Here is a 27,997-nt window from a genome sequence, read left to right on the forward strand (position 1 = left end):
ATATTAAACATTAATGAAGACACCAAGATGCTAATAGTGATGTATCTAGTTAAGGCATATGGGTTATTTTAATTTTCTTCCTCAATCTTTTTTTAAATTTTTTAATTTCCAAATTTTTTCATAATACACATAAAAAAATAAAATTTCTTTAAAAAGCCTTTCAAACTTTTTCAAGTAGCCAAGAAGTACGTGGTACCTAGAGCAATGTAAGAAATGTTTAAAATATGAGTTCCACTTTGTTCTACCAATAGTTAACTCTGAGACCGCATTTCTTTTCTCTGGACCTCAAATTTCTTTAGCTTTTTTTAAAAAGAAAGGGAGGAGCCTTGAGATGGGAACATAAATTGGTACAGCTTTTTTCCGCCCCCCAGAGGAATTGGTAAATATCCATAGCATTTTGAAGGCACATACTCTTTGACCTAACTACTCCAAAACTAAAAGCTTATCCTCCAGATAAACTTTCACAAATAAAGAACCTGTGCAGATTAAAGCATTCTCTGCAGCATTGACTGTAAGAGCAACAAACTGGAAACAAAACAAGTGCCTATCAAATAGGGAAGTAGATTTTAAAAAATGAGACATCCAAGATCTATTAAATGGAATAAGCTAATGTGTATTGTTCATCTTTTTAAAAATTAAGAATTTCATTTTTAATTTTATTACACACATATGTACATTCACAAACACACATGCGTGCACACATACACACCCACCCACACACACACACAATTTCTGGAAGGATGCATAAGGAACTTCTATCAGTAGTGACCTCTAGAGAATGGGAACAATGGGGTGGGGAGAACCTGGAACTTCTACCTTTGATCTTACACTTTTCTGTACCAATTGGAGTTTTTTTAAACCACGAAAATATCTTACTTTTATAATTCAAAACCGAGAGGGTGAGTTGTGGAACTACATGATTTCTAAGACTTCTTCCAGCTCTAAAACTCCTATTAAGTCCCTAATGTAACTTATCATCAACATGGCTGATTGGATCATGTAAAATATCAAATTTATTACAATTTAAAATTTAACAAATCTCTTATTTGAAATTCAACTCCTCTTGTGCTCTGCTGGTGTCCAAAGTTGACAGAGGACAATTGGACATATATATATATATTTTTTTTAATATTTATTTATTTATTTGGTTGCACTGGCTCTTAGTTGCAGTAGGCGGGCTCCTTAGTTGTGGTTCATGGGCTCCTTAGTTGAGGCATTCGAACTCTTAGTTGTGGCATGCATGTGGGCTCTAGTTCCCTGACCAGGGATCGAACCCAGGCCCCCTGCATTGGGAGCTCAGAGTCTTCACCACTGCACCACCAGGGAAGTCCCAGACATATATTTTTTAATTGATCTGTTTTTCTAAGGCAGAGACTAGGGAGATGTTCATTTTTAAGTAATAAAAAATAAAATGTAAACTACAAGACCACAGGTGAATTTAATTTAAACTCTCTGATTGCATGTTAAGAGTCACGGCACCCACAGATTTTATTAGCAAATGCAGGTAACCATTTTATAAACCCATAGTCAATTCTCAGGCAGGGTAACGTGGTGTGAGTTGGGGCAGGGCCTAGGGAGATCACAAATAATCCACATTTGTGGTTAAAACTAGTCAAAAAGAAGACATAATGTAAACTAATGTAAACTGTAGTTACAATTACGTTAAATATTTAGAAACACATTTACTGTTCTCTAGTCTAAAATAATACAAGTTCCACATTTTGGAAACATTAAACACCATATTAATTACTTGATGAAAAACTACCGAAAGGTTAACATGAGGAAATAATTATGGTTGTTTAACGTCTTAGCTGAAATATTGGGATTTTTGAAATCCAATATTTGAACCCCAATATTAAAATAGGACCAAGAACATCTACATCTCCTATACAGACCTACGTCTACTTCCACATTCTACCATGAAGGACAATTCAAAGCAGAGCAACCTTCCTGCCAGAACAGAGAAGCTGGATAAGATACTTGAGGATTTATTTAAAGGCATCAGACAGCTACTCAGGCAACCAGGATTTGAGAAGACAAGATTCCAGAAAGGAAGGGTTAAGAAGTGAACCCTACATTCTCTGTTGCTTTTCCCCTCAAAATGCTTGCCGATTCTTACACCATGCAGAGCTAATATTCTTAGAAAGCAGCACAAGGCTGATACGCTACGCAACACTCAGCAGCCCCACGGTGATAGTGCTAGCAGGACAAAAATTGGAGTTCCGGGCCCACCAGCGAGGAGCCTGGTAAACACTGTAGGCTTTCTGTTGTATTTTCTGGATGCTCAATCTTGATTAAGTAGGTCTCCCCCATTCTTAGTGTGCACTCACAGGCTTTCTTATTTTCTCCTAAACTGGATTTCTTTTTTTATATGATGTAAGATAGGTGTCAACTTTATTTTTTAGATGGATAACCAGTCAAGGCCAGCATCATTTGTGAAACAAACTATCCTTTCTCCTCTAAACTGAAATATCACTTTTATCATGTATTACATTGAAACAATCTATCTCTGGATTCTCTCTTTTGCTGCACTGTTCTGTTTGTCTATTCAAACACCTAGTGAACATTTAGCATTCTTTTTGACTGCAACACCTGAATCCCCTTCCTATTTGGGGGGAAATCCCCACTTCTGGTTCTTCTCCCCCATTTCATGAGCCCACTCCTCACAAATGAAGCGGAAGATGCCAGCTAAAACCTTTCTCAGCTTCCCTTGCAGGTAGGGTATGGGAGCAGGCAGCTTCTAAAATGGTCCCAGTGATCTCTGACTCCTGGTATTAACCTCCTTGTGTAATCCCCTTTTCTCACCGAGTAGGGTTATTGCAGAAATGATAGTATGTGATTTCCGACGTTGGTCATGAGTTATCATGGCTCCTGCCTTGTTTTCTGACTTGGATCACTCACTCTGGGGAAAGCCAGCCACCATACTGTGAGCACACCCAAGTAGCCCAATGGAGAAGTCCGTGTGGTGAGGAACTGAGACCTCCTGCCATTACCTATGAGTGAGTCATCATGGGAGCAGATCCTCTAGACCCAGCCAAGCCTTAGATGACAGCAGCCCACGCTGACATCCTGACTACAGCTTCGTGAGAGATCCTGAACCAGGACCACCCAGCTAAGTACTCCTAGATTCCCCACTACAGATACTTTGTGAGATAATACATGATTACTGTTCTAAACTACACAGTTTTGGGGTAATTTGTTACATAGCAGTAAATAATACCCTATAGGGTATGGCACCAGACCCAACTTCTCCATTTGTTTTATACTCTTCAATAAGATTTTATGGTTTTCTTCATGTTGGAGCTATGTCTTTCTTGTCAAGTTTATTCCTAAGTATTTTATGGTTTGGGTCTCTAATGTGAATGAAATTTTTAAAATTTCCATTTCTGTGTTTTTTACAAGATTAGAGCAATTCTATTGATGTTTACATATTTCTTATAGTCAGTTAATGTTTTCCCCTAGCTAGAGTCTTTTGAGTTTCTGGATAGGCAATCATTTCACCAGTGAGAAGGGATTTCAAAATAAAAAAACCTCAACTTTTCTAAAATTAATTTCAGTTAATTTTCTTAGACCCTCCTAAACAGTGTGGGACAATACTGACAATAGCGGGCATCTCTGTCTGTTTCCTCCTTCCTACTGAAATGGTTTCAGTGTTTTGTTGTTTAAATCAATGGCTGCTATTAGGGTTTCTTGGATTGAGGTATAATTTACATGACAAAATTCACTCTTTTCGAAGTATACAGTTTGATGAGTTTTAACCACCACCAAAATCAAGATCAAGAGCATTTCCATCACCCCAAAAAGCTCCCTCACATTCTTTTGCAGTCATTCTTTTATATCTTTGCTTTGGTTTAAATAAGATACATGCACTTATGCTGCAACTCCACTGTTAATATTTGTTCAAGCTCTGCACAGACACCATATCAATATTGCTCACCCCTCTATTGCCAGCACCTTGCATAATACCTAGCACATACCAGGTCCTCAACACTTGCTGAATTAATAAATGAAAGAATGAATGAACCAACTGACCAACCAAAAAACTGACCTTGGGGCTCAGCCTCATTCCTCAATGCTCTCCGATGCCAACTGCTTTCCTGCCTCGATCTCCCAGTCTGCCTCCTCCCTGACTCCTCGCTGCTGGACTACACCTGTCTACCAGTTGAGCTATCCACTGTTCCTAACGGCACCCCTTTGCCTCGCTGGTGTTTTCTCCCAAGTTCAACTGCAAAGGAGGGTGCTGTCTAGTGGGGTTAGCTGTGCTCAAGAAAAAGCTTAACAACAACAACAATAACAAAAACAAAGGTAGCTATTCCCTGTAGTAGTCATGGGCATATAATGTCAAAAGGAAAAAACTAAAATTAGGAAGCGAGGGAATCAGATCCAAAGGTCAGGAGCTTAAAAACAATCTGGAGTGTAAGTTCTGGAGGAACTAGCCAAGATGGGACATGAGGATCAATCATAGGTCAAAAGGCAGAAGAGGTGGAGACTACAGGGGAGAAACAGCAAGGCTGGGAACGGGGTACGCTGCCCATTACCTTCACAGGGTGCATAGCCAGGGATCGTGTCTTAAAGGGGCAGAGCTGAGCCTGACAACAACCAGCCATATTCTTCTGCCAGTCTATTGTCTCGTGTTCCGCCTGCCTCATACATTCCCACCGTTATCTGCAGTAACATCTACCCACAAGCAATGCATCTATTCTGGAGGGCCTGCCTCATTCTCAGTTCCCTTCAGGTGCAGCACAAACTACCCACCACTGACCAGTTAATATGGAATTTGCAGTTTCAGAACTGGTTGCTTACTTGTTCAGAGCTAGAGAAAAAGGGGAAGAAATGTTGTGAAATGCAGAATAGTGAAGGAACTCATCTTTTTCTAAAAAGAAAAAATAAACAAGAGTTAAAACACAAAAATGCAATTATCTGAGATTTCTGAATGTAATTCACACCCTAGTAACTCTTTAAAAAAAAAAAAAAGCAAGCACAGAAGCAAAACAAAAGCTTTGTAAGCTACCCTTTTCTTACTAATAACAAATTCAGGTAATTTGGGCAGATGTAAATAAGGCACCACCACAACGTGTAAGTGCTGACCACAGAATTAAGACTGGCGAACCTCAATAGGGGAAGTTATAAATATATACGATAGACTGTCACTGAAAAGCTTGTCTTCAGGAATTCGGATGATTATCTGAAAACAAATTCAAAGTTCAATTAACCTGTAGGAAGCAGTAAGGAAGGCAGTGTTTTTGTGGAAACGGGGTGCGGGTCGGGTTGGGGGGTCTGTAAAGGCTAAAGAACCATAGAAAATATTTCCAAAGGCCCAAGCTTTGGGTGAGGGACTTCCCTCACACGAAAGACACCTGGTGTTTTATCTCTTTCTGTATTTCTATGAAGTTACAAAGCTGTACTCTCTCTCTCATTTGCAGTCCCACAGGTTTTGCTTTCAAAGATCTGCAGGTGTATCCTCCTGCCCCCGTCAAACTGAGAGTGCTTTTTTTTTCTTTTTTGTGCTAGACTGGACTTTAATACCATGCTCTTCACCTGACTTACAGCAGGGACTCTGGGACCACCGGTTCACCGCCTTTGAACTCTCCTGAGGGAGTCAAGGCATCAAAGTTGCTCGCGATTTCCCTCAAGGGAAGGGGAAAAAAAAAAGCCCCGCTACCCTCTTCTGTAAATCGAATCAGAAGGCCTGGGATTCCGGCTGTGAAAGGTGCAGACGTACCAGAGGCTCCGGCTGCCCACGTGACGCACGAGAAGCCAGATTCGCGAAGGCGCGTTCACGAACCGGAGGCTGGGCCGGACTCAGGCCGACCCCCAGAACGCTGGGCGGCCTCGGCCAAGGCCTGGCGGCTTTCTAGGTTCTGAAGGCTGTGTACACTAGAGAGTCTGGAATACGTACAAATTTCTACGGCAATGGGAACGAGATGTAAATTCTAAAACACGCAGCGCAGAGTTCCCGCAAAGACGCGCTGGGAAAAAGGCAGAAGAAAGGGCCAAACTACGCAGCTGACCAAAGACTACGATTCCCAGCATGCACTACAGTGTTTCCCCCTAGTACGTTGCATGCCGGGAACTGTAGTTCCTCACCAACCCCATCGAAAAGTGCGCCGGGGGATTTTCAACTTCTCACGTGTGTCTCTTTTCCGAGAAGCACTGCCAGATAGAAAGCTGACTGCGAAAAGTCGCACTGGAATCATTCCCAACGTGACCCCACGCATGGACAGGGGAAAGGTGAAGAACGCGTTGCCATGGCTACCGCTTCCCCTGGTCACGGAGTAAGCGCGCTCTAGGATCCGGAAGTGGTTCCGCGTGACCTCTCCGCAAGGAGGGATGTGTTCTGTGCTGACGTTCATTGGATGGTTTCCCTTAGAGACCAGAGCAACCCAGGCAAAGGGGCGGTCCCGCGTAAGAGGGGCCCGCGGAACCAGTTGATTGGAGAAAAGGAGCCAGGATTGACCAATCGGAAGGAGCCACGCTTCGGGCATTGGACACCGCACCTGGACAGCTCCGATTGGTGGACTGCGGTCCCCCCCACGAGTCCCCATTGGGTACAGGTGGTGCGTGGTACGGCACGATTGGTGGATTCGTGTTTCCCGTCCCCCGCCCGCGAGAAGTGGGGGTGAAAAGCGGCCCGAGCTGCTTGGGGTTAGTAGGCGGATTGCAAGGCTTGAGGTGTGAGGATCGGAGCCTGGCGTGGCGGGAGGCGGAGGCGGCTCCTGCGATCCAAGGGGACTTGAGACTCACCGGCCGTGCGCCATGAGGGCCCTGTGGGTGCTGGGCCTCTGCTGCGTCCTGCTGACCTTCGGTGAGTGATGTTGGAGGAGCGGGCACCCCTGGACGCCCCCCCCTCCTCAGGCGCGGCCTCTTCTTGAAGGTTCTGGGGGCGTTGAGCCCGGGAGGGGGATTACCGGGTCTGTGCTTGGTCTATGGGGTGTCCATTGCTTTTCCTCGAAAGAGGCTCAGGGGATTTCGTTTACTTTCTCTTTCCTCTGGAAAGACAAAAGGAGAACGGAGTCCTTTCAATCCCTTACACATCTCCTAGTATCCGCTTCTAGAGGGCTCAGCCTCCTCGCGGTGGGGCCTCTCTCGGGCTCGTGCCCCCCTACCCGCCCACCCACCCACCCCGGGAGCATTGTGTGTGCCCTTTCTGGAGGACTTTTGTCAGATGCCGCAACTTTTGGCCGTCAGAGTTTGAGGACCCCCCCCGCCCCCAGGCTTCGACGCCTCGCCAACGCGAGTTTCCTTTCTTAGCCGCTGGGCTGTGGAGCGTGAGGCCCGGGGGCAGCGAACCGGCAGTGTCAGCGTGTTTGACTCACTTTTGCTCGAGCTCCTTAACATCTTAAAATCTCTTAACGTCTCTTCGCTTTCTCAGGCCCTGGGCCCTTCAGTTCCCCTCGCTAGAGGTTGCACAAATCCTTTTCGTGTTCTGACTTGTGATATTGAAGGCCTAAGTTTTGGCATGGTCAGTTTGGAGGCCTTGTCTCGGCCTGCGGGCAACACGTGTGAATGTAGAAGGGCCCTGGAATCGAATCTGCTAAACAGTATTTATAAAGGATCGCAGGGCCACCCTTTAGAAGTGATGGCTGCCTCCGTATTTCAGAATCTCCTGGGAGACCTCAGTATCTGAACTTACATAAGAAATACGCTTACGTGGGTTTACATTGGATATTTAAACCAGTGGATCCATTCTTCCATCACCCCTTCCCGTATTTGCCAAGTGGATTTTGCAACTACTACGCTGGCCCTGTTTGATCTTGTTTCTTCTGAGAAGTACATGAAGCAACGATGTTTAAGAGTTCTCTGGTGTTAAATCTGCCTTCAGGGTCTGTCCAGGCTGACGATGAAGTGGATGTGGATGGGACAGTGGAAGAAGATCTGGGTAAAAGTAGAGAAGGCTCAAGGACAGATGATGAAGTAGTACAGAGGTTTGTGTTCTTCTGAAACTACACAGATAACCCCTTGGGAACTTGGAATACAGTAGCTTTTTTGTATCTCTTCTCAAAAGATCCAGATGAAGTTTAATACTCTGAATTTAACTAGAGAAAGCGTTAGGGGTAGCAAGTGTGTGCATACATAGTTATCTTCTAACTTTGCCACTAAGAATGCCTGGTCAAAATGAGATGAATTCCCTTGAAAACTATTTTGATAACTGTTTCAGAATGCTAGCACTGTAGCCTTCCTAAGACCTTAGAAAAGGCTTTTCCTTTGGTTTTATACTCAGTGTGTACACTTAGTAATTTTAAAAAGGAATTCTGTCAGTTGAGCAATGTTTTGATTCGGCTTCTTAGGACTTAAACTTTTGTAGACCCTTAGAAGCCAAAGTTTCCCAGGCAGAGGGTTCCCTGTGAGGGAACATAAATGAGTGTGACTTTGCTTTTTAGGAGAGGGAAGTTGGGTTTATTTTTCTGACAATGTTAAACACAGAGTATTTCCAACTTGCTGTTAAAGGTAATGTACTACTGTGATAAAATAATAATGAGATGGTAGACTAGTAATATAAAGGTTTGCATTTTAGCCTTTTAACCGTTAAGACAACCTTAAGAGATCACTGTGCTGTCATCACAGATCCTATATTTTTGGAGGGAATTAAGTAATGCATTATTAGTTGATCAAATTTATTTCCTTAGAGAGGAAGAAGCTATTCAGTTGGATGGATTAAATGCATCCCAAATAAGAGAACTTAGAGAGAAATCAGAAAAGTTTGCCTTCCAAGCCGAAGTTAACAGAATGATGAAACTTATCATCAATTCATTGTATAAAAATAAAGAGGTAAGCAACGTGTGGTTATGATAATGTTGTTTTGTTTCTGTATGGTAGCTAACTTGTTAACTTTCATAGTGAATGTGCTGACATAGCAATTCCAAGCAAGTAGTTGGCAAAGTTTAAAAACCCAGTATGTACAAGAATCACTACTAGATACCTATTTGTGTTTGGGGGAGGGTTGCTGAACATTTTCCCTTCTTTTTTTTCCCTTTCTCCTCCAATTGTGTTCATGGCCTGCTAAATAGTTGTGAGTCTTAAGTTCAGTTATAACAAACTAAGCCTCGAGTATTGCATACATAAAGGTCATTAAGAAGGAAAATAGAGTATTAACTACTCTCACCGGTTCAGGTGTTCCTTATAGCTGCCACAGGCCTTTGTGTAAAGAGCTGTACCTCCTTTTACCAGGAGAGTAAAGCCACCTCTGTACCATAGAAGTCTAGTCCTTAAAGAGTGCTTTTTCAGAGTACAGAGTAGAAATAAAATGAGTTTGACATTAAATTTAATGTCTCGTGTACCTTGAGGCTAATCTAAGTGTATTAAATCTGGCTTCCATTTAGATTTTCCTGAGAGAACTGATTTCGAATGCTTCTGATGCTTTAGATAAGATAAGACTAATATCACTGACTGATGAAAATGCTCTTGCTGGAAATGAGGAATTAACGGTTAAAATTAAGGTAAGCTTAGAACAATTTTCTTTTTAACTAGAAAGAATTCTTAGAGATAGAGAATCCATATCAGTCAAGATAGGCTAGGTTAGGAGCAATAACAATTAATTCCCAAGTGTCAGGGACTTAAATCAGGGGTCAGCCAAATATGGCCTGTGGGTCAAATCTGACCTGCTGCCTGTTTTTATTTTTTATTTTTTAACATTATATTTTATTTTATTTTTTTCTTTGGCTGCGTTGGGTCTTTGTTGCTGCGCACGGGCTTTCTCTAGTTGCAGCGAGCAGGGGCTACTCTTCGTTGCGGTGCACGGGCTTCTTCTTGCGTTGGCTTCTCTTGTTGCGGAGCACGGGCTCTAGGTGCGCGGGCTTCAGTAGTTGTGGAGCGAGGGCTCAGTAGTTGTGGCTCATGGGCTCTAGAGCGCAGGCTCAGTAGTTGTGGAGCACGGGCTTAGTTGCTCCGTGGCACGTGGGAGCTTCCTGGACCAGGGCTCGAACCCGTGTCCCCTGCATTGGCAGGCGGATTCTTAACCACTGCGCCACCAGGGAAGTCCTGTTTTTATAAATAATGTTTTTGGAACACAGCCATGCCCGTTTGTGTATTATCTGTGACTGCTTTTGACAGAGACCGTATGGCCCACAAAGCCTAAAATACTCTCTGGCCCTTTTCCAGAAAAAGTTTGCCAAGCCCTGGCTTAAATCATCAATCGCGGGCTGCATGTGGCCTTTGCTTTGCATCGTCTCTATGACACAGGCTGATTGAGCAGCCGCCATCTGAAGTGTAGCTGGTTGCCACGGTGCAGAGAAAGCTTGGAGGGTCTCGCATCAATTAAAGGCTCCAGCCTGAAAGCCACACTCCTGACTCCCACTTGCAACTCATTGCCCAGAGCTAGTCGCATGGCCTTATCCAACCTTAAGTGGAGGAAGTATATTCCTGCTGTATTTCTGGAAGGCAGAGAGCTGGGAATGTTTAGTGAAGAACATTGGTCACCACAGATTCCAAAGACAGAAGTCATTCAAGTTTTGAATCCTTTTATTTTCTATCAAAGAAATAGGTGAAACATAAAATTTTATCTTTCTTGAATTTTTTTTTTTCATAAATAGCTTGCTTCGTTTAGGTCTATCTATGCCCTTTGACATTTAGACCAGTCCTTGCCCTCTTTATATGGATACTTTATCAAATACACTGAACTTAAAATTACTCTCTATAAAGATGCTTGTGCTTAAGATGTACGCTTTTTGAAAAGGCCATAAAATACTATATGGAGGAAAATAGCTCAGTTTTGTTTTCTGTATTGGAATTGATGTGGTCCAAAGCTGGTAGTTTCTCAATATATAGCTCAGTATTTCCTTTTTATATCATGAGTATTGAGCAAGTATAACTGTATTGTTCTTGTCTTGGTTTTAGTGTGACAAGGAGAAGAACCTGCTCCATGTCACAGACACTGGTGTAGGAATGACCCGGGAAGAGTTGGTTAAAAACCTTGGTACCATAGCCAAATCTGGGACGAGCGAGTTTTTAAACAAAATGACTGAGGCACAAGAAGATGGCCAGTCAACTTCAGAACTGATTGGCCAGTTTGGTGTCGGTTTCTATTCTGCCTTCCTCGTAGCAGATAAAGTTATTGTCACGTCGAAACACAACAACGACACCCAGCACATCTGGGAGTCCGACTCCAATGAATTTTCTGTAATTGCTGACCCCAGAGGAAACACTCTAGGACGGGGAACGACAATTACGTGAGTATTACTAATTCCTAATGAGAATTAATAGTCGTAACGAGGATCTTGATTCTCCAGTTCTGGCTCTGAGCAAACGGCTTATTCTGGGCCTTAATTTCTTTGCCTCTAAAAATGAGGAACTTGAACAGTTTTCACCACTTGAAGTATTTTGAGGCCTTGCTAAGGGCCAGACTCAGAGTTATGGTGGCCGCTGTCTATGGAGGGCTTGAAGGAGGAAGGGTTAGCTCTTCCGGGAGAAGGCGGATCGGGGGCCTCCCAGACAAGTGGCTTGTCCAGGTTTTCCAGGTAAGCGGGACTTAGAGAAGTGGTGTCAGTCTGTGGAGCATCATGGGTAATGGCGGTGGCACAGCGTGTGTACAAGATTCAAGGAATTCCTTTCAGGTGGTGGCAGTTACTGATGGAATTTCTGATGAACTTCTTTAAAGTTTTCTGAAGGTGGTGTGGAGGATGGCAGGACTGGATGAGAGGAGACTCTTGGGGTAACCTGGGTAACGGTTGAAAACATTCCAAGACAGTAGCCAGGGTTGGGGGCGGGTTGGAGAGCACAGGAGCAGATAAAGGACTTGAAGAGAGTTATGAAGGTTCTTTGGAAGAAACTGTCTCATTCGAGGATAGTTACTAGTTATTGAATTTGATATGGAATTCATTTTAAGCCAGTACCTATTGCTGGTGTCGATGAGACAGATCTTATGCCCAGTATCTCCTGGTGCTTGCAGCACTGTGAAGTGTGACGCAGACAGGCGACAGGGCAGCTTTCTGCCTTTTGGTTTTTTTCTCCATCTTAGAGATAAAGAAATTCCAATTTAGAGGTCAGTTGACTTGACCAGTTCTGCCAAGTGAAAATGTGCCTCCAGCCTTGATATTTTTTCTTAATTCAGTTTAAAATTTTCTCAACATTAAGGATTTTTAATATTCAAGTAGGAAACAAGCATACATCTATCATTTCGACCAATTTTCTTCATCCCAGTAGACATTTCCTATCTTCATTGTCAGAGATTTTCCTTTCATGAAACTAGACAACTGCATTTTAGTATTTTTACTAATTTACTGTTCTAAATGTACCTTCTCCTGCCTCTCACACCTCCTGATCTCTTTAGGAGGCATCCCTAACAGTTATACCCCAGGGCCCTCTCTGTTAGGTGGTAGGAGAATACAGGTAAATCACATCTTTTAACTAGAAAGAGATAGAAAATGATGTCCCAAGAGGTGCTAATGTCTTAGGTTGCTAAGAGACAGGTGAGACATCTAGATGGAAGCTCCACGGGAGCAAACATTTTGTTGATGCTCCATTCCCAGAGCCTAACGCATGGCTGGCAGGTATTGGTATGAATGAATAAGGGGCGTCAGGATGGTTTCATACGGTAGCATGGATGGTTGGTCAGTAAATGAAATTTTACAACAGGTTCTCCTTTCCTTGGCAAAATTACCTCTTTTCTTTAAGCCCTCCTTCCCAACCATTCACTCAACAGATATTCATTTGAGTGCCTGTTACCTGCTAGGGTTTAGGGCTACAGTGGCGAATAAGACAGTTGCTGTCCCTGCTTTCACGTGGCTCATTCGACTAAGGAAGAAAAAACATGAGATAATTTCAGAGTGGCAAATACCAGAAAGGAAGTTAAGGGATACCTCCCTTATCAGAAGGTCTTTCTGAAATGGTAATAAATTAGGTTCAGATGTTCTAGGCAGCAAGCACAGCATGTTGGAAGTTCCAGAGGCAAGAGGCCCATTTGAGGAACTGAAAGTCTAGAATGGCCAAAGGGAAAAGGAGAGCAAAGGCAAGGAAGTGACAAGGTTAGGATCTTGCCCTGCATACATATGACTTCATCTTATGTTTGACTAATAAAGTAGAAACCATCAGACAATTCAGTTTCCTCCCTACTCCTGTCTGTACCCCTAAATTAACCACCACTGTACCCTTATGAGAGATTTAGTGAGGATTAAATGAGATCATGAAATTAGCATCCTGTAAATGCTGTAAAAATTGCTTCTGTCCCTCCTACTACCATGAGGGAGTATTCTATATTTCTCCCCAAAGCTAGTCTCTGCTTCTCATCTGTTGTCTCTCACGCCACCTCCTCAGAGACTAAGCATAAACTGATTCCTACCATGTCTTTTAAAGTCAGCCTTTCCTGAACACCTTCCTCTTTCCCATCAAAGTGTAAACGTACTGAAGTCTCTGGGAGAAGGAGCAGAGGCAGGCAGGTGGTGCCATGCCCCATGCTACGGTCAGGCATGCACTCTCTTTTTCTCCCCCATCTACTGTTGAGCTTCTCGAAAAAACATACTTGCCTTTGTTGCTACTTCACCTTCTGTTCACAGCTCAGCCCACTGTGTTTTGACTTTATCCACCATCCTTCCATTGAAATAAGTCACCAGTAGTCCTTGTTGCTAAATCCAGTGGATTCAGGGTTATTTTAGTTGGTATGGCTCCCAGCAATAGGTTCTTTTTTTTTTTGTAGTTTTTCTCTTGTGTTTTCTACAGAATTTGCATTCTACTGCTCATACCTTAAAACAATCCATTCAGTACCTAGCTTCATCTTTTTAAACTTTCCTTTGCCTAAATGTTGATATTCTCTTTCTTCAAAAGTTCAGTTTCAGCCCTTTCACGTTATCCCGTGTCCCTCATGCAGTCTGAACCACTGTCTTGGATCCAGGTTCCAGCTCCTCCTCAGGGTTCTCTCATCTGTATTCTTAGTCCAGATCAGGAGTCAGCAAACTTTTTCTTAAAGGATCAGCTAGTAAATATTTTAAGCTCGTGGACTATAGGATCTGTCACATGTCACAACTCTCCTATTCTAGTTTGAAAGCAGCCATAGACAATATAGGATGAGGTTGTATCCCGATAAAATTTCTTAAGAGTGCCAGCCAGAGTTTGCCAACCCCTGGTCTAGATCTCTCTACGGGGCCCTGGGCTCATATGTCTAATTGCCTCTTAAATACCTCTAACTAAGATGTCTAACCATCAGCTTCAGTTTGCATCCAAAACTGATGCAACTCTCCACTAAGCTCGGATCACTAATGTGTATGCTCCAAGACCAGAGATGTAGTCCCCTCACTAGGCTGTGTCATCATGTGCTGTCTACTTGTTGGCAGGTGCTACTAAACTATAAGCTTTCTGAGGCAGGCAGAGAACCATGGATACAACATTGCCCATATTTATTGGGAGCGCAAACATCACAACTACGTGCTGTGTTTGAGAGTACGTTGTGATTATTATTTTTGGTGGATGGAGCAGGTGTTTGCAGAAGGGGTGGTAAGGAAGAAGAGGAAGCAGTGCTACAATTTTTGGTATTGTAATTATCTAAGCCAGTGCTGTCCAGTAGAACTTTCTGTGGTAGAAGTGTTTTATCACTGCTCTGTCCAATATGGTAGCCACTAGCTACATGTGACTATTGGAATGTGGCAGTATAACTAAAGAACTGATTTTAACTTTTATGTAAATAGTCACATTTAACAGGTGGTTACTGTTTTCTTGTCTAGTGCAAATGTAAACAATAGTTCAGATTAATTTTCTAGCTCTTTTTAAGGAACATGTTTTTATTAGGGGTTAACTACAATAATCACTTGATTCTAGAGTAGCTATCAGAGTGTGCATATGATTCTACTTTTCTCCAGAATATTGCAGTGATTTCCCACCTTCAGCTAACTTAAGATTTCTGTTCTTCAAATGAAAAACATCCAGCACATTGAGAAGGTTGAGAACATTTTCATTTTTTTACTTGGAACTAAAAATATTTTCCACCTGAGGGAGTGAAAGAAAGTTCTTCCTTTACCATACCCATATTTGGCATATTTAGCTCACAAACCTTTATCAGTGATGAGAGTTCTTAACATGGATAATGGGGACATGGTTGGTTATACACAGAATTGCTGGCTATTATAGTCATATGAGTATTTAGACAAATTTATGATCAGATCTTTGAAACCATCATGTCTGTCTCTAAACGTCTTATTTTCTTTGCAGCCTTGTTTTAAAAGAAGAAGCATCTGATTACCTTGAATTGGATACAATTAAAAGTCTCGTGAAAAAATATTCACAGTTCATAAACTTTCCTATTTATGTATGGAGCAGCAAGGTAAATCTGTAGGAACACAATGTATGTGTATTACCTTGGCACATATTTGAATATTTAACACTGAAAGAATGAACGTTAAATATGGTTCTTTCAATACGGGATACTCTCAGTGTTTTCTTACTGAAGATAGATATTTTCAGCTGTAATTTTGTTTCATATCCTATAGATGAAATCAGAATTATTAAACAAATGAGTTCAACTGAAATTCTACTTTTGACTTCAACAGACTGAAACTGTTGAGGAACCCATGGAAGAAGAAGAAGCAACAAAAGAAGAAAAAGAAGAATCTGATGATGAAGCTGCAGTAGAAGAAGAAGAAGAAGAAAAGAAACCAAAAACTAAAAAAGTAAGTCTGGTTTATCTTCCTACTTAAAATATTGTTTAGGTTATAAAGTCCCAAACTCAGAGAAAAAGAGATCAGATTTGTTGTTGCCGGGGTGGGGGGGTGTTGGAAGAAGGTGCAAAAGGTACAAACTTGCAGTTATAAGGTAAATAAGTACTAGGGATGTCACGTACAGCATGACAAGTAGAGCTAGCGCTGCTCTATGGTGTATAGGAAAGGTAAGAGAGTACATCCTGAGAGTTCTCATTATAAGGAGAAACTTTTCTTTCTTTGGTCCATTTTTTAAAATTGTTGTTTATTCTTTTATTCTCATCTATATGAGATGATGGATGTTAACTTATTGTGGTGATCATTTCACAATATGTGTAATTCAACCTTTATGCTGTATGCCTAAAACTCATGCAGTGATGTGTATCAATTATATCTTGATAAAACCAGGGAGAGGGGAGAACTAAGGTAAAAAATATTGTTTAGTTTATGTTAGAAAAAACACAGGTGCAGGGAAAAAAAAGAAAAAAGAAAAAACACAGAAACCCAAATATGCACAGACCGATTTGAGGTAAGCTTCAGTTCTTAATGGTCTTCTTTTTTCAAGGAGTGAGTCCGTAGGCCCAGCTTTTAAAACCAAACTCTGTGTGTGCGTGCGTGTGTGTGTGTGTGTGCGCACACACTCTATCACTCTCTCTCTCTAGAAAATTTTAAGTAGCAAATGCAGATCATTTTTATGAAGTTCTCTGACTTCCATATATTGCCCAGGACTGATGGCTTATGATATGTTTTGAATTTTAAAATCTTAAAAAGCTTTTTTGCATCTTCTTTTGTCATGTAGATATCAACTATAAAATTATTTCTCTGGTCTGCTTAGGTAGTAGAGTAGATGGAAGTAATGGTGGTGGATTTTGAGAAATACTTACTGTAAGATGTTGGATTTCTATAAGTCATGAAATAGAAATACATAAGATGTACATCCTTCTAAACTCAAAACAGGTATTTTCAAGAAATAACATTTTAGCTTGTTAAAAATAACTGAAAAAACCTTATTTGGATTGTTATCAATTATAATGAATAACCATTTGTCTTTGTTGTATTAAATAACAGTCTTAAGTGTTGACAGAAGTACTTTCTAAAATTTTTTTTTGATCCAGTTGGCAAGAACCATACTACAATATAGGTACCCTTTGGTGCTTCCTATAGTAATACTTTTTTGAAATGTTCTAAAGCTGTGGTTACTATAGTATAACTATTGATACCACTGGTATATCTGCTAGGAGAGACTAATCAAATACTGTAACTTCAGGTTGAAAAAACTGTCTGGGATTGGGAACTCATGAATGACATCAAACCGATATGGCAGAGACCATCGAAAGAAGTGGAGGATGATGAATACAAAGCTTTCTACAAATCATTCTCAAAGGTGAGCGTTATTTTAGAATAATGTGATAGTGAAACATTACTAAATCAAAAATATGTTTAAAAATAGTTTTATAACTATTTCAACACAACTGGTTTCCTTTTTTAATCCTGTGTATTTTATGTTATGCATTAAAAAAATTTTACTCTGAGAAGGAATCTGTAGGCTTCACCAAATTGCCAAGTGGTCTGTGCTACAAAAAAAGATATAGAACTGCCTACGAGGTACATGCTTGATTTCTACTACAGAACCTGTAAGACCTAACACCATGTTATTGAATGACTTCTAACATAATATTGAAGAGCTTGTTTACAACATCAAACATCTCTTTTGAGGTCATAATATGCCTAGGAATAATTACTAAATCTGTTTCCTTGCCAATGTTTTGTTTTCTTTTACTGATCATTTCTTGTAACTCTTAGAATCCAAAACTAGCATTGACTAAAATTGTTTCAAGTTAACGTTTCCTCAAACATCTTGCACAAAAGAGAACAGTTTAGTGGACTTAGCACGGCTAAAGGAAACTTAACGTTCTGTGATTGTATTTGTTCTGTGCTCTATTCCATCTGCTGATTCGTTACTTAACCTTTGTTTTCCTTACCTTAACATCCAACCATCCTTTCGGCTTTACTTCCAAAAACTTTCCCTTGGTTCTGCCTCTACTTTCATTCCCGTGAACTTGAAAGTCCTAGTGCATATGTAAAGGTACTTTCAGCTCAAGCAGCTATATAAGAAATACGTGAGCAATGTGTGATTTTAAGTCTTTTAGAGGCTACATTTTTTAAAAAGTTGAAACAGGTGAAGTTAACTTTTAATAATATATTTTATTTAACCCAACATACCCAACAGTGTTATTTCAACAGGTGATCAGTATAAAATATTGAGTTGTTTCCTTTTTTGGTTTTTTTGTTTGGTTGGTTTTTTTGTGAGGTGTGTGTTTGTACCATGTTGTCAAAGTCTGGTGTGTGTTTTAACCAGCACATGTCAGTGTGGACTAGCTACATTTCAAGTGCTCAGTAGCCATATGTGGGTACGGTAATGTATACTGCAGGAAATTTCTGTCCTTATGCTTTATAGCTATTTACATACCTCTTTTTATCCACTGCTGTTCCAAATTTCATGGAAGAATCCTGTTCCTGAGTACTTTTTTGGTTGAACAGTACACTCATGAAATGTTGTATATTATTTTGTCATTTAGGCAGGGCGGTAGTTTTCCTGTCCTGTTCTCTTACATGTGTGGAACCTAGACTCATCCATCCTTCCCCAGGTTTAGGCGATAGAGTAATATTATTGACAGTCATCATCAGAACAACCATGTCCAGCCAGTTGGAAGTGCAATCTTAATTGTTTCTTCTTCCCTCCTTGCCCCCCACCTCCACTTTTTTGGTAAGGGTACTTTTTTGTTAGTTAAATGTTAAACTGAATGTGTATGACATAATAAATTGCTTAGCGTTTGCGCTGCCTTTTTCCTGTGCCTTTTGAATGACTAAGATACCAACTTTCTAGGAAAGCGATGACCCCATGGCATATATCCACTTTACTGCTGAAGGGGAAGTTACCTTCAAGTCAATTTTATTTGTACCCACATCTGCACCACGTGGTCTGTTTGATGAATATGGATCTAAGAAGAGCGATTACATTAAGGTGGGTTTTTAAATGGTATAAACTGAGTTTAAAATTTGAAAGTATGATTTCCAGAAAGTGACCTTTTTTTTGGTTTCTGCTTAGCTGTATGTGCGCCGAGTATTCATCACAGACGACTTCCATGATATGATGCCCAAATACCTGAATTTTGTCAAGGGTGTTGTAAGTATCTGGAGGTTAATGGGGGAAGAGGGGATTAGAGCGGGGGTCTGGAAGTGGCGTTTTCTTTGGGTTGGTTGGTTTTATTTTTTTCCAGTGTTTTTATTGCTAACTGAACTTTCTTTTGCCACCTGAAGGTGGACTCAGATGATCTCCCCTTGAATGTTTCCCGTGAGACTCTTCAGCAACATAAACTGCTTAAGGTGAGTGTCTCTGGGAAGAGACCGGCCGCCTTGCTCTTTGGTTGGGCTTCAGAGAACAAGACTCCGTTAGTGGAGTTCCCAGGTTTTGAGACTAGTCCTTGGCTTTTCAGATAAAGAACTTAATTTTACTCTGGAATGATCAAATCCTGAGAATCTGATTGTTTTCCCCCCAACGTTTTATAATAAAAAATTTTCAGACATACAGAAAAGTTGAAAGAGCAGTGAATACCCATATATGCCCACCACCTGGTCTTAAAGTTAGAATATAAACATTAAAACAATCTTGTGACTGTTTCCAGTGACAACTTAGTTTCTGCTCCATCTGACATAGGAGTACTCACCATTCCCCGCCCCTTGATAAATACCAGCATCTGTATCTTTCACCAGTACTCCCCTGCTACCTTACGTGTTGTAGGTTCTCAAAAGTTTGCGATGAGCTTCTGTAAAGTTATTCTTTGATTTTGTTTAGGTGATTAGAAAGAAACTTGTCCGTAAAACCCTGGACATGATCAAGAAGATTGCTGATGAGAAATACAATGATACTTTTTGGAAAGAATTTGGTACCAACATCAAGCTTGGTGTGATAGAAGACCACTCAAATCGAACACGTCTTGCTAAACTGCTTAGATTCCAGTCTTCTCATCATCCAAGTGACATTACTAGTCTAGACCAGTATGTGGAAAGAATGAAGGAGAAGCAAGACAAAATCTACTTCATGGCTGGGTCCAGCAGAAAAGAGGTGAGGTGAACTTGAACTGGTCCTGGTATGTAGCTGGGGATTTATAGCCAACTCTTGAGGGAAAAAAGAAAAAAAAGGAAAACTTACTTATAATTATAAACTGAAGTAGGTTTGAGGCCTGTCAGTCACTGATAGGAAGAAAGTCATTTATATTCTCTGCACCTCTTAATTCTCCACCTGTAAAATGGGGTTGCTGGTACTACATAAATATAGCTACTAGGATGAACAAATATACCAAGGCCAGACTTGGAAATTTTTGGTACTTTCTTAATTTTGTAGGCTGAATCTTCTCCATTTGTTGAGCGACTTCTGAAAAAGGGATATGAAGTGATTTATCTCACAGAACCTGTGGACGAATACTGCATTCAGGCTCTTCCTGAGTTCGACGGGAAGAGGTTCCAGAATGTTGCCAAGGAAGGAGTGAAGTTTGATGAGAGTGAGAAAAGTAAGGAGAGTCGTGAAGCAATTGAGAAAGAATTTGAGCCTCTGCTCAATTGGATGAAAGATAAAGCCCTCAAGGACAAGGTATTCTAGAAATTAGAAATTGTGAAAATTCTAGCATCTACATTTTAAAAAATGTGTTTTGTCAGCAAATTAAACTTTGCAGCTGGTACTTTTGTAACCATTAAAAGTTGTACAGAACAACATTTAATATTGTAGTTAAATTATTGGGAGGTTGAGCTTAAAATTTATGAGCTACAAAGAATTGAAAGGTAAGTGTTATCCTGTGGGGGGGTATTTTTTTTCCCTTTGTAATTGAAAGTTTTCCATAATTTAATACTGCTTTTGTAATAGCTTAAATTTTTACCGGTTAAACTTAAGTTTTAAATGTTTTTAAAAGTTGATGTTTAAGTATTTATTTATGACTGAAAAATTCAGATTATTAAATGACAGTTTCCTAAAAATCTGAATGAGAGGTACTTTTCTGATCTGCCTCCGTTTATGATCTTAAGCGATGAGCCCTTAAGGAGTTGAAATGCAATTACTTAACGACCTTAACTGTTGATATTTATATATCTCTAACTTTTGGTTTCCTTATCCTAAGATTGAAAAGGCTGTGGTCTCTCAGCGCCTGACAGAGTCCCCGTGTGCTCTCGTGGCCAGCCAGTACGGATGGTCTGGTAACATGGAGAGAATCATGAAAGCCCAAGCGTACCAGACCGGCAAGGACATCTCTACAAAGTAAGCATCCTCAGGGAAGTCCTGCCGAGGCGTTAGCTCTTGTCCAGCCGTCCTTTAGAAGATAATGGCAGCTTCTCTACAAAGAACTGAGGTGTTTTAAGTGTCCACCACTGTCTATTGTATATTAGATAAGTTTACAAAGGGATTAGATTGCTACATTAGATTGCTAAAGAAAAGGTCTTGAAGTTGTGATTTATTTTATAGTATTTTATCTACAGATGGAAATTTTCTTAATCTGTTACACATAATGTCTTTCGGCCTTAGATTATATGCTTGGCCTGGTATCTGGACTTTTACATTTTTAGATAATAGTTACAGATGAAGTTAATGACACTTATATTTCTTAAAGGAGTTAAATCCTTTTAATCACCCCTTTCACCCCCAACAAGTATGCTCCACAAAATAAAGGGTAGAGGGTGCACAAGTTAACGAGTATTTGAACTCAAGGGCCAAGTACTGGAGGTGCACTGGATCTTTGGTGCCCTTTATTTTCGAGAACTATGTATTTCAAGTTTTTATTTTAATGTCACAACAATAGCTTTGAAAATGACTTCTTCCTTGCTTTTATTCTCTTCTACCTGGAATATCTTCTTATTAGCTATCTAATCATCATACTTTTTTTCCCCAGGCCTAGCTTAAGGATTCTTCTCCTAAGTATAGTTTCCATTGTCACAATCCCCAAACTCCATTTAAAAATATATCTATAATTCATAATTAACGTGACTCACCAATGTGTAATATTTATAAAATGTGACATTCAGACTAGTCAGGATGACAAATCATAATCCTCTAAGTCCCGCGTGTACGATAGGTTATACCAGGATGTAGGGAGAGGGGCTTCTCCCTGTCCTCGGCATGCAGCTGTAGGAGGGAGAACAGCCACGGGATGGTAGGATGCTAACGACGATGAAGGTATACTCCGAAGGCATTGCAGCTGACTTCAGAGAAAAGAAGCAGTTTTTCTTAGAACCATATAGGTTGAGGCATCGTGGAGAAGGTGTTACTTGAGCAGCACCCAGAGGCTGTTCTGTTCCAGAACTCTGGGGAGACACAGATGCAATTAAGATAGTGAATACGTTAAGAGGGGATGAACAGGACATTAAATCAGTTCATCCACTCAGCAAAGGCACTTGGGATTCATTAGTAAATGAGTTCATTATTGTACTCTTTCATCTAACCACACACATTTAAAGCATGATGTAACAATATATAAGCATGTTGATTTTTCAAAAAGTTGTTCTCTGTAATTATGTAACTTAGTAATAGAGTAAGGGAAATGCATGGACCCTAAAATTCGATATGTTTGTTTTTTTACTCTAACAGTTACTATGCCAGCCAGAAGAAAACATTTGAAATTAACCCCAGACACCCACTGATCAGAGACATGCTTCGGCGAGTTAAGGTGAGCAATATCATAGCCATACTCCTTTGTCTTTTAATTTGACTGCTTTGGACCCTTTAATATTAATCAAGTGTGACTTCTTCCATTTCAGGAAGATGAAGATGACAAAACAGTTTCAGATCTTGCTGTGGTTTTGTTTGAAACAGCAACACTGCGGTCAGGATATCTTTTACCAGACACTAAAGCATATGGAGATAGAATAGAAAGAATGCTTCGCCTCAGCTTAAACATTGACCCTGATGCAAAGGTTTGAAGTAATTTATTGAATGTTTGAATCCCCAGTGTCACGCACAATGCTAGAAATTAATGAGAAACTCCCCCTTTTACATCGTTTTTTTGTCTGTCTCCCTTTGTTAGCTTGACTGTTAACTCTAATTAGAGGATTGACTCTACAGTTCTGGATAAACCAGAGTGAGGTTAATTATGATCTTATACATTTAAATGAGCAAAGTGAAAATAGATCCAAGGTGTTCACTGCATTAATAGGCTCATAAATGTTCCCCTTAGGTGGAAGAAGAACCAGAAGAAGAACCTGAAGAAACAACAGAGGATACTGCAGAAGACACAGAGCAAGACGATGACGAAGAAGTGGATGCAGGAATGGATGAGGAAGAACAAGAAACAGCAAAGGTAAAACAAACCAAGAATAGGACTTGCAATTTTAGTTCTTGCAAAGTTAGGACTGTTAGAGAAGTCAAGAAATAAATAGTCATCTAATTATCAAATCCAAAAGCTGGAGCAAATCCCTTTTTTCTTTATTTAAAGTTTGTACTTTGATCTTCCCACTTCCTTTATTCCCTTAGGTTAGCCATCCATTCTTGAGATGTTATTAAGCAGATTGTTCCTTAGCCCACGGTGCTTCTGTGTTCTTTGCCACTTGCTTCTGCCTTAACTATAGTAACATTAGGCTATTTTAAATTTTTGATTGTTTGTGTTCAGGGACTGTTGATCTTGTTGTTGGGTTCTAAGTTATTTTGCAGATTAGCAAGGTGAGGTTCTAGCCTACAGCTCAAGTTAATGGATAGGCTGGGTCCATTTCAATTGTTTTTTCCATACATGAACCTTCTGTGAGCTAAGGTTTGTTGTGCTGGTTTTTAATGTCTTCTGATTTTTCTGTTTTCACAGAAATCTACAGCTGAAAAAGATGAACTATAAATTACACTGTCACCATTTGGATCCTGTGTGGAGAGGGAATGTGAAATTTAAGTCATTTCTTTTGGGAGAGACTTGTTTTGGATGCTCCCCCCCAGCCCCCTTCTCCCCTGCACTGTAAAATGTTGGGATTTTGGGTCACAGGAAGAAGTGGGTTTTTTAGTTGAATTTTTTTTTAACATTCCTCATGAATGTAAATTTGTACTATTTAACTGACTATTGGTGTAAAATCTTGTCATGTGTATAAAAATAAAAAAGATCCCAAACATTCAGTGTCTTGCCTGTCTTTTCATAATTCATTGATTTTTTTTTCCTTCTAGTTTTTTTGTGATATAATTGACATACAGCACTGTATAAGTTTAAGGTGTACAGCACAATGACTTACGTACATCAGGAAGTGATCACCACAATAAGTAGTGAACATCTATCATCTCATATAGATACAAAATAAAAGAAAAATATTTTTTAGATCATGTGTCTTGGGTTTTCCTCCTTTCAAAAATAATTCATATTTACTAAAGAAAAGTGGTTTTTTAAAATTATCTTTAAAAATCATCCATAGAAAGAAGACATACTCTTCCTTACAGAAGAATTCCAAATAATACATGTAGAAGCGCCCCTTTCTAGGAAGTGGAGCTTAATCCTTTTCTTTTTCAGTGTGGGCTGGATTTAATGACTGTCTTCTGGAGTATGGAAAGGAGAAAACAGTAACTTTATATAGAGAAACTTGGCAAGTGCTGCCTTAATAACCAAGTGATCAAGGTTCATATCACCAGGGATGTCATGTACCCCCTGATGTGATGAGGAGGGTACCTCACCTCTGGTATTCTTTCCAAAACTTCCTAACCTTAACCTAACCTAGAATATGTGAACAGTACTCTTCAAAATTTTTTAACGTCAAAACCAAAGAAAGGGAGGGTAAGAGGGAGGAGATGTGGGGATATATGTATATGTATAGCAGATTCACTTTGTTATAAAGCAGAAACTAACACACCATTATAAAGCAATTATACTCCAATAAAGATGTTAAAAAAAAACCCAAAAACAGTCACAGACTGGAGGAAACTAAGGAGACATGGCAACTAAATGCAATGTAGTAACCTGGGTGAAAGCTGGTGAAATCCAGAGTCTGGGACATAGGTCATTTGTGCCTTAGCTCTGGCATGTGTGATGTGTACCATGGTCATGAAAGATGAGGGCATTCATGGAAACAGGCAGTGGGATACAGGAACTGTGCTATCTTGGCAGTTTTCCTGTAAATCTAAATTTATTCCAAAATAAAAAGCCTATCTTTTTAAAATCACCTATAATCCTACCACAAGTATACCTACAGATATTGAGTGAAGATCCTCATCGAGCTGTTTAATTTGTTTTAAAATGTGTTATGGGAGAAACGGTTTCTCTAAATACAGCCATCTGAAATAGTATTTTTTTTAACTGGCTAGGGAGAGAAAATGTTACTCATTTGCATATTCAGATATCATGGTGTGTGAGAAAATTCTGTGGAACCTAATTTTATGTACAATAAAGTTGTTAAGCACTTCACAATTTTCCTGATGATCTAGGACACTTTCTAGGCTTCTCGTAATTCTAATCATTATATGCTTCCTACCCCTCCCCATCAAGCTCTTTTTTTAGTTTTCAATAATCACTTTGAAATTACTAGATACCCTACAATCATCTTTTTAAAAATCTGCCCTGCTTCTTTTCCCTTTTAAGAAAATGGGAGCTCAGTCATAGAGAAACAGGCTATCAGTTAAGGTATAGCTTCCTTTCCTGACACAATGTTATATGAGCTATTAGTTGTATTTGTTTCCAATTTTTTGGCCACTATAAATTACTACTTTTAGTGAAGGTTGTTATGACATAAAAATTAAGGCCATTAGGTCGCATTAAATTTGTGACATCTGAAACTTCTGCTCCTCAGAATCTTCCAATTACAAATTCTAAATTTCCATTGTTTCCATCAGGAAGCATAAAAAGCATCGTTCTCCCTGAGGTTTTGGTAGAAACAGGCAGCTCTGCAGCTATGCCATATACACCTTGCACTACAACCGTTTAACTGGTCTAAATCATCTGACGGGTTACAACTGAGCTGCCTTGAACTGTTCCCTCACAGCTTTATTAAGGACTGATCTAGTTCTACTTTTAATACTTGGTTTTTGTCACAGATTTGGTTCTCCAGGAAGCACCGAGATGGAGTTCAGTGTGCAGAATATTTACGAAGGAGTGCCCTTGGAATGAGCACCTGTGGAAGGAGAGGAAAGGAGACTGAACAGAAGGAGAAGTTGAGCAGCAAGGCAAGTCCAAAACCAGCCTCAGTCAACCGTGCGGGGAAGTGAGCTGAACGGGGTCCCTCACGGTCGCCGGCCCCTCTGTGCTGTGCAGCTTTGAGCCCAGTGGTGCTGGCTGAGGCCGTCCCCGCAGGAGCTGGCAAGTGAAGGGAGCTCGCGGACAAGCATTCAGCGCTGGGGTGACAAGCCTTTTCCTGGGAATCTGGAGGCCACATTTCTACACCCACCATAATGTCCATTTTTCACAACGGGGTCAGCTTAAAAAAGGAAAAAATATATATAATATATACCTTGGTTAAAGTTACTTAGAATCAGCACTTACTGAAATGATGGCATTTTAATTTTTGGTACATTTGAATTTTAATAGCTATACAATTAATTTTTCACCTTCATGGAGCCATTGTAGGAGATTTGGGTTCAAATCATGACTCTTTCTTGTTGATTGATACTAAATCAAGTATCCTTCCCTGAAGCCTTTGGGAATTCCAACTACTTGCGGAAGTTAGGCACCTCGACTAGAATGACCGAATTAATATTTAGGAAAACAGTTTTACATCCCTTTAACTAAAAAAAAAAACAGACTTCTTCCAGTTTGATATAAAGCCCTTGCAATGGCAGCTGTGGCAAGCTTCACCATTTGTAAAGTATACAATTTTTTTTCAAGAAAAATGTATTCAGTTAATGATGCTGTGAAATTTGATACAGAGAAGGGAAGTCTCGTGCACAAGGGCACAGTAAATAAAGTATCAGCAAACAGCAATCAGTCTCAACTAAAAAGTCCATCTTCTGGGGACTTCCCTGGTGGCACAGTGGTTGGGAGTCCGCCTGCCAATGCAGGGGACATGGGTTCAATCCCTGGTACAGGAAGGTCTCACATGCCGTGGAGCAACTAAGCCCGTGCACCACAACTACTGAGCCTGTGCTCTGGAGCCCGTGAGCCACAACTACTGAAGCCCGAGTGCCTAGAGCCCGTGCTCTGCAACAAAGAGAAGCCACTGCAACGAGAAGCCCGCGCACCGCAACGAAGAGCAGCCCCCACTCGCCGCAACTAGAGAAAGCCCGCGTGCAGCAAAGAAGACCCAACGCAGCCATAAATGAATAGATAAATAAATGAATGAATGAATAAATAAATTTATTAAAAAAAAAAAAAGCCCATCTTCTGCCTCAGAATCCCGGCCCTTGTTTTCCTAGGGTAGGGTACTGCTCATCTGTCACTGACAGAATCGAAGATTCTCTTTGTGCTGGGAACATATGATAAAGTACCAAATGACACAGAGCGGAAAAGAAAAATCTGGTATATGAGTCTGGAAATAAACCATTTCATTTAGTTGCTTTATACTGTTAAACTAAAAGGGCATTGACTATGGAGAGAAACAAAAGCATTTTGTTTGCACTTAGGAATTTAAGCTTTCAACATTGACTCCAAAGATCTCTATCATGTAGCAATCTGGTAACTGGCTAAGAATAAGCTTAGACATTGTCATTAGAAATTCAGAATTTTTAAAAACTTCTTTTGGAAAAATAGCCCTGAACACAGAGCTGACTGCTCTATAAATTACTTTCGAACTGCTTTCATAGACTCAGAGAAGGGCTAACACGTTGGTATTAGTTTCCCAGGGCTGCCATAACAAAGAAACACTAAGTGGATGGCTTAAAACAACAGAAATTTATTCTCTCACAGTTCTAGGGGCCAAAAGTCTGAAATCCAGGTGTCAGCAGAGCCATGCTCACAGACTCTGGCTAGAATCCTGCCCTGTCTCTTCCAGCTTCTGGAGGTGTCCCCTGGCTTGTGGCTGCATCACTCCAATCTTTGCCTCTGTTATCACCTGGCATTCTCCCTGTGTCTGTCTTTACACGGCGTTTTCCTCTTCTTATAAAAAGACACCATTCCCATTGGATTAGGGTCCACCCTAATGACCTCATCTTTACTTCATTACAATTGCAAAGACCCTATTTCCAAATACACACTCACAGGTACTGGGAGTTAGGACTTCAACATCTTTTGGGGGGATACAATTCAACCCATAGCAATACTCATTTATGTTTATCAGTTATTTTAGTATTTTATAAGAGAAATTAAATGCCAAGTGGTTTCTCAAATTTGGGGGTAGAGAACTTGTGACTGTCCAAGTCACAATTGTTTATAACTTTGTTATGTATACAACTCTAAAAGAATTTCAAACTTTAAATATTTCAACTGAATTCAGTTTAGTACAAATAGTAC

At 40.3% G+C, this 27,997-nt stretch overlaps 1 protein-coding gene across 1 annotated transcript; it reads left to right on the top strand.

The window, feature by feature from the left end:
- Positions 1–6,591: 6,591 nt before the first annotated feature.
- HSP90B1 (heat shock protein 90 beta family member 1) lies at positions 6,592–23,751 on the top strand. Its single transcript, XM_036865337.1, has 18 exons — positions 6,592–6,805; positions 7,823–7,925; positions 8,628–8,769; positions 9,321–9,437; positions 10,834–11,165; positions 15,133–15,244; positions 15,471–15,590; positions 16,885–17,001; positions 18,505–18,642; positions 18,727–18,804; positions 18,939–19,004; positions 19,474–19,743; positions 20,023–20,268; positions 20,789–20,925; positions 22,249–22,327; positions 22,419–22,574; positions 22,835–22,957; positions 23,453–23,751. The coding sequence occupies exons 1-18, from the start codon at positions 6,757–6,759 to the stop codon at positions 23,480–23,482; spliced, it is 2,415 nt and encodes an 804-aa protein (XP_036721232.1). The 5' UTR covers positions 6,592–6,756; the 3' UTR covers positions 23,483–23,751.
- The last annotated feature ends 4,246 nt before the right edge of the window (positions 23,752–27,997 follow it).

The sequence above is a fragment of the Balaenoptera musculus genome, chromosome 10, assembly GCF_009873245.2.
Source record: "Balaenoptera musculus isolate JJ_BM4_2016_0621 chromosome 10, mBalMus1.pri.v3, whole genome shotgun sequence".
NCBI lineage: Eukaryota > Metazoa > Chordata > Mammalia > Artiodactyla > Balaenopteridae > Balaenoptera > Balaenoptera musculus.

What these genes read in the sequence shown, in the direction of transcription:
- HSP90B1 (XM_036865337.1), top strand. Translation starts at nt 6,757, where the DNA reads ATGAGGGCCCTGTGGGTGCTGGGCCTCTGCTGCGTCCTGCTGACCTTC. An exon ending in GGACGGGGAACGACAATTAC is followed by an intron (nt 11,166 to 15,132) that starts GTGAGTATTACT and finishes TTTTCTTTGCAG; the next exon opens with CCTTGTTTTAAAAGAAGAAG. An exon ending in ATAAAGCCCTCAAGGACAAG is followed by an intron (nt 20,269 to 20,788) that starts GTATTCTAGAAA and finishes CCTTATCCTAAG; the next exon opens with ATTGAAAAGGCTGTGGTCTC.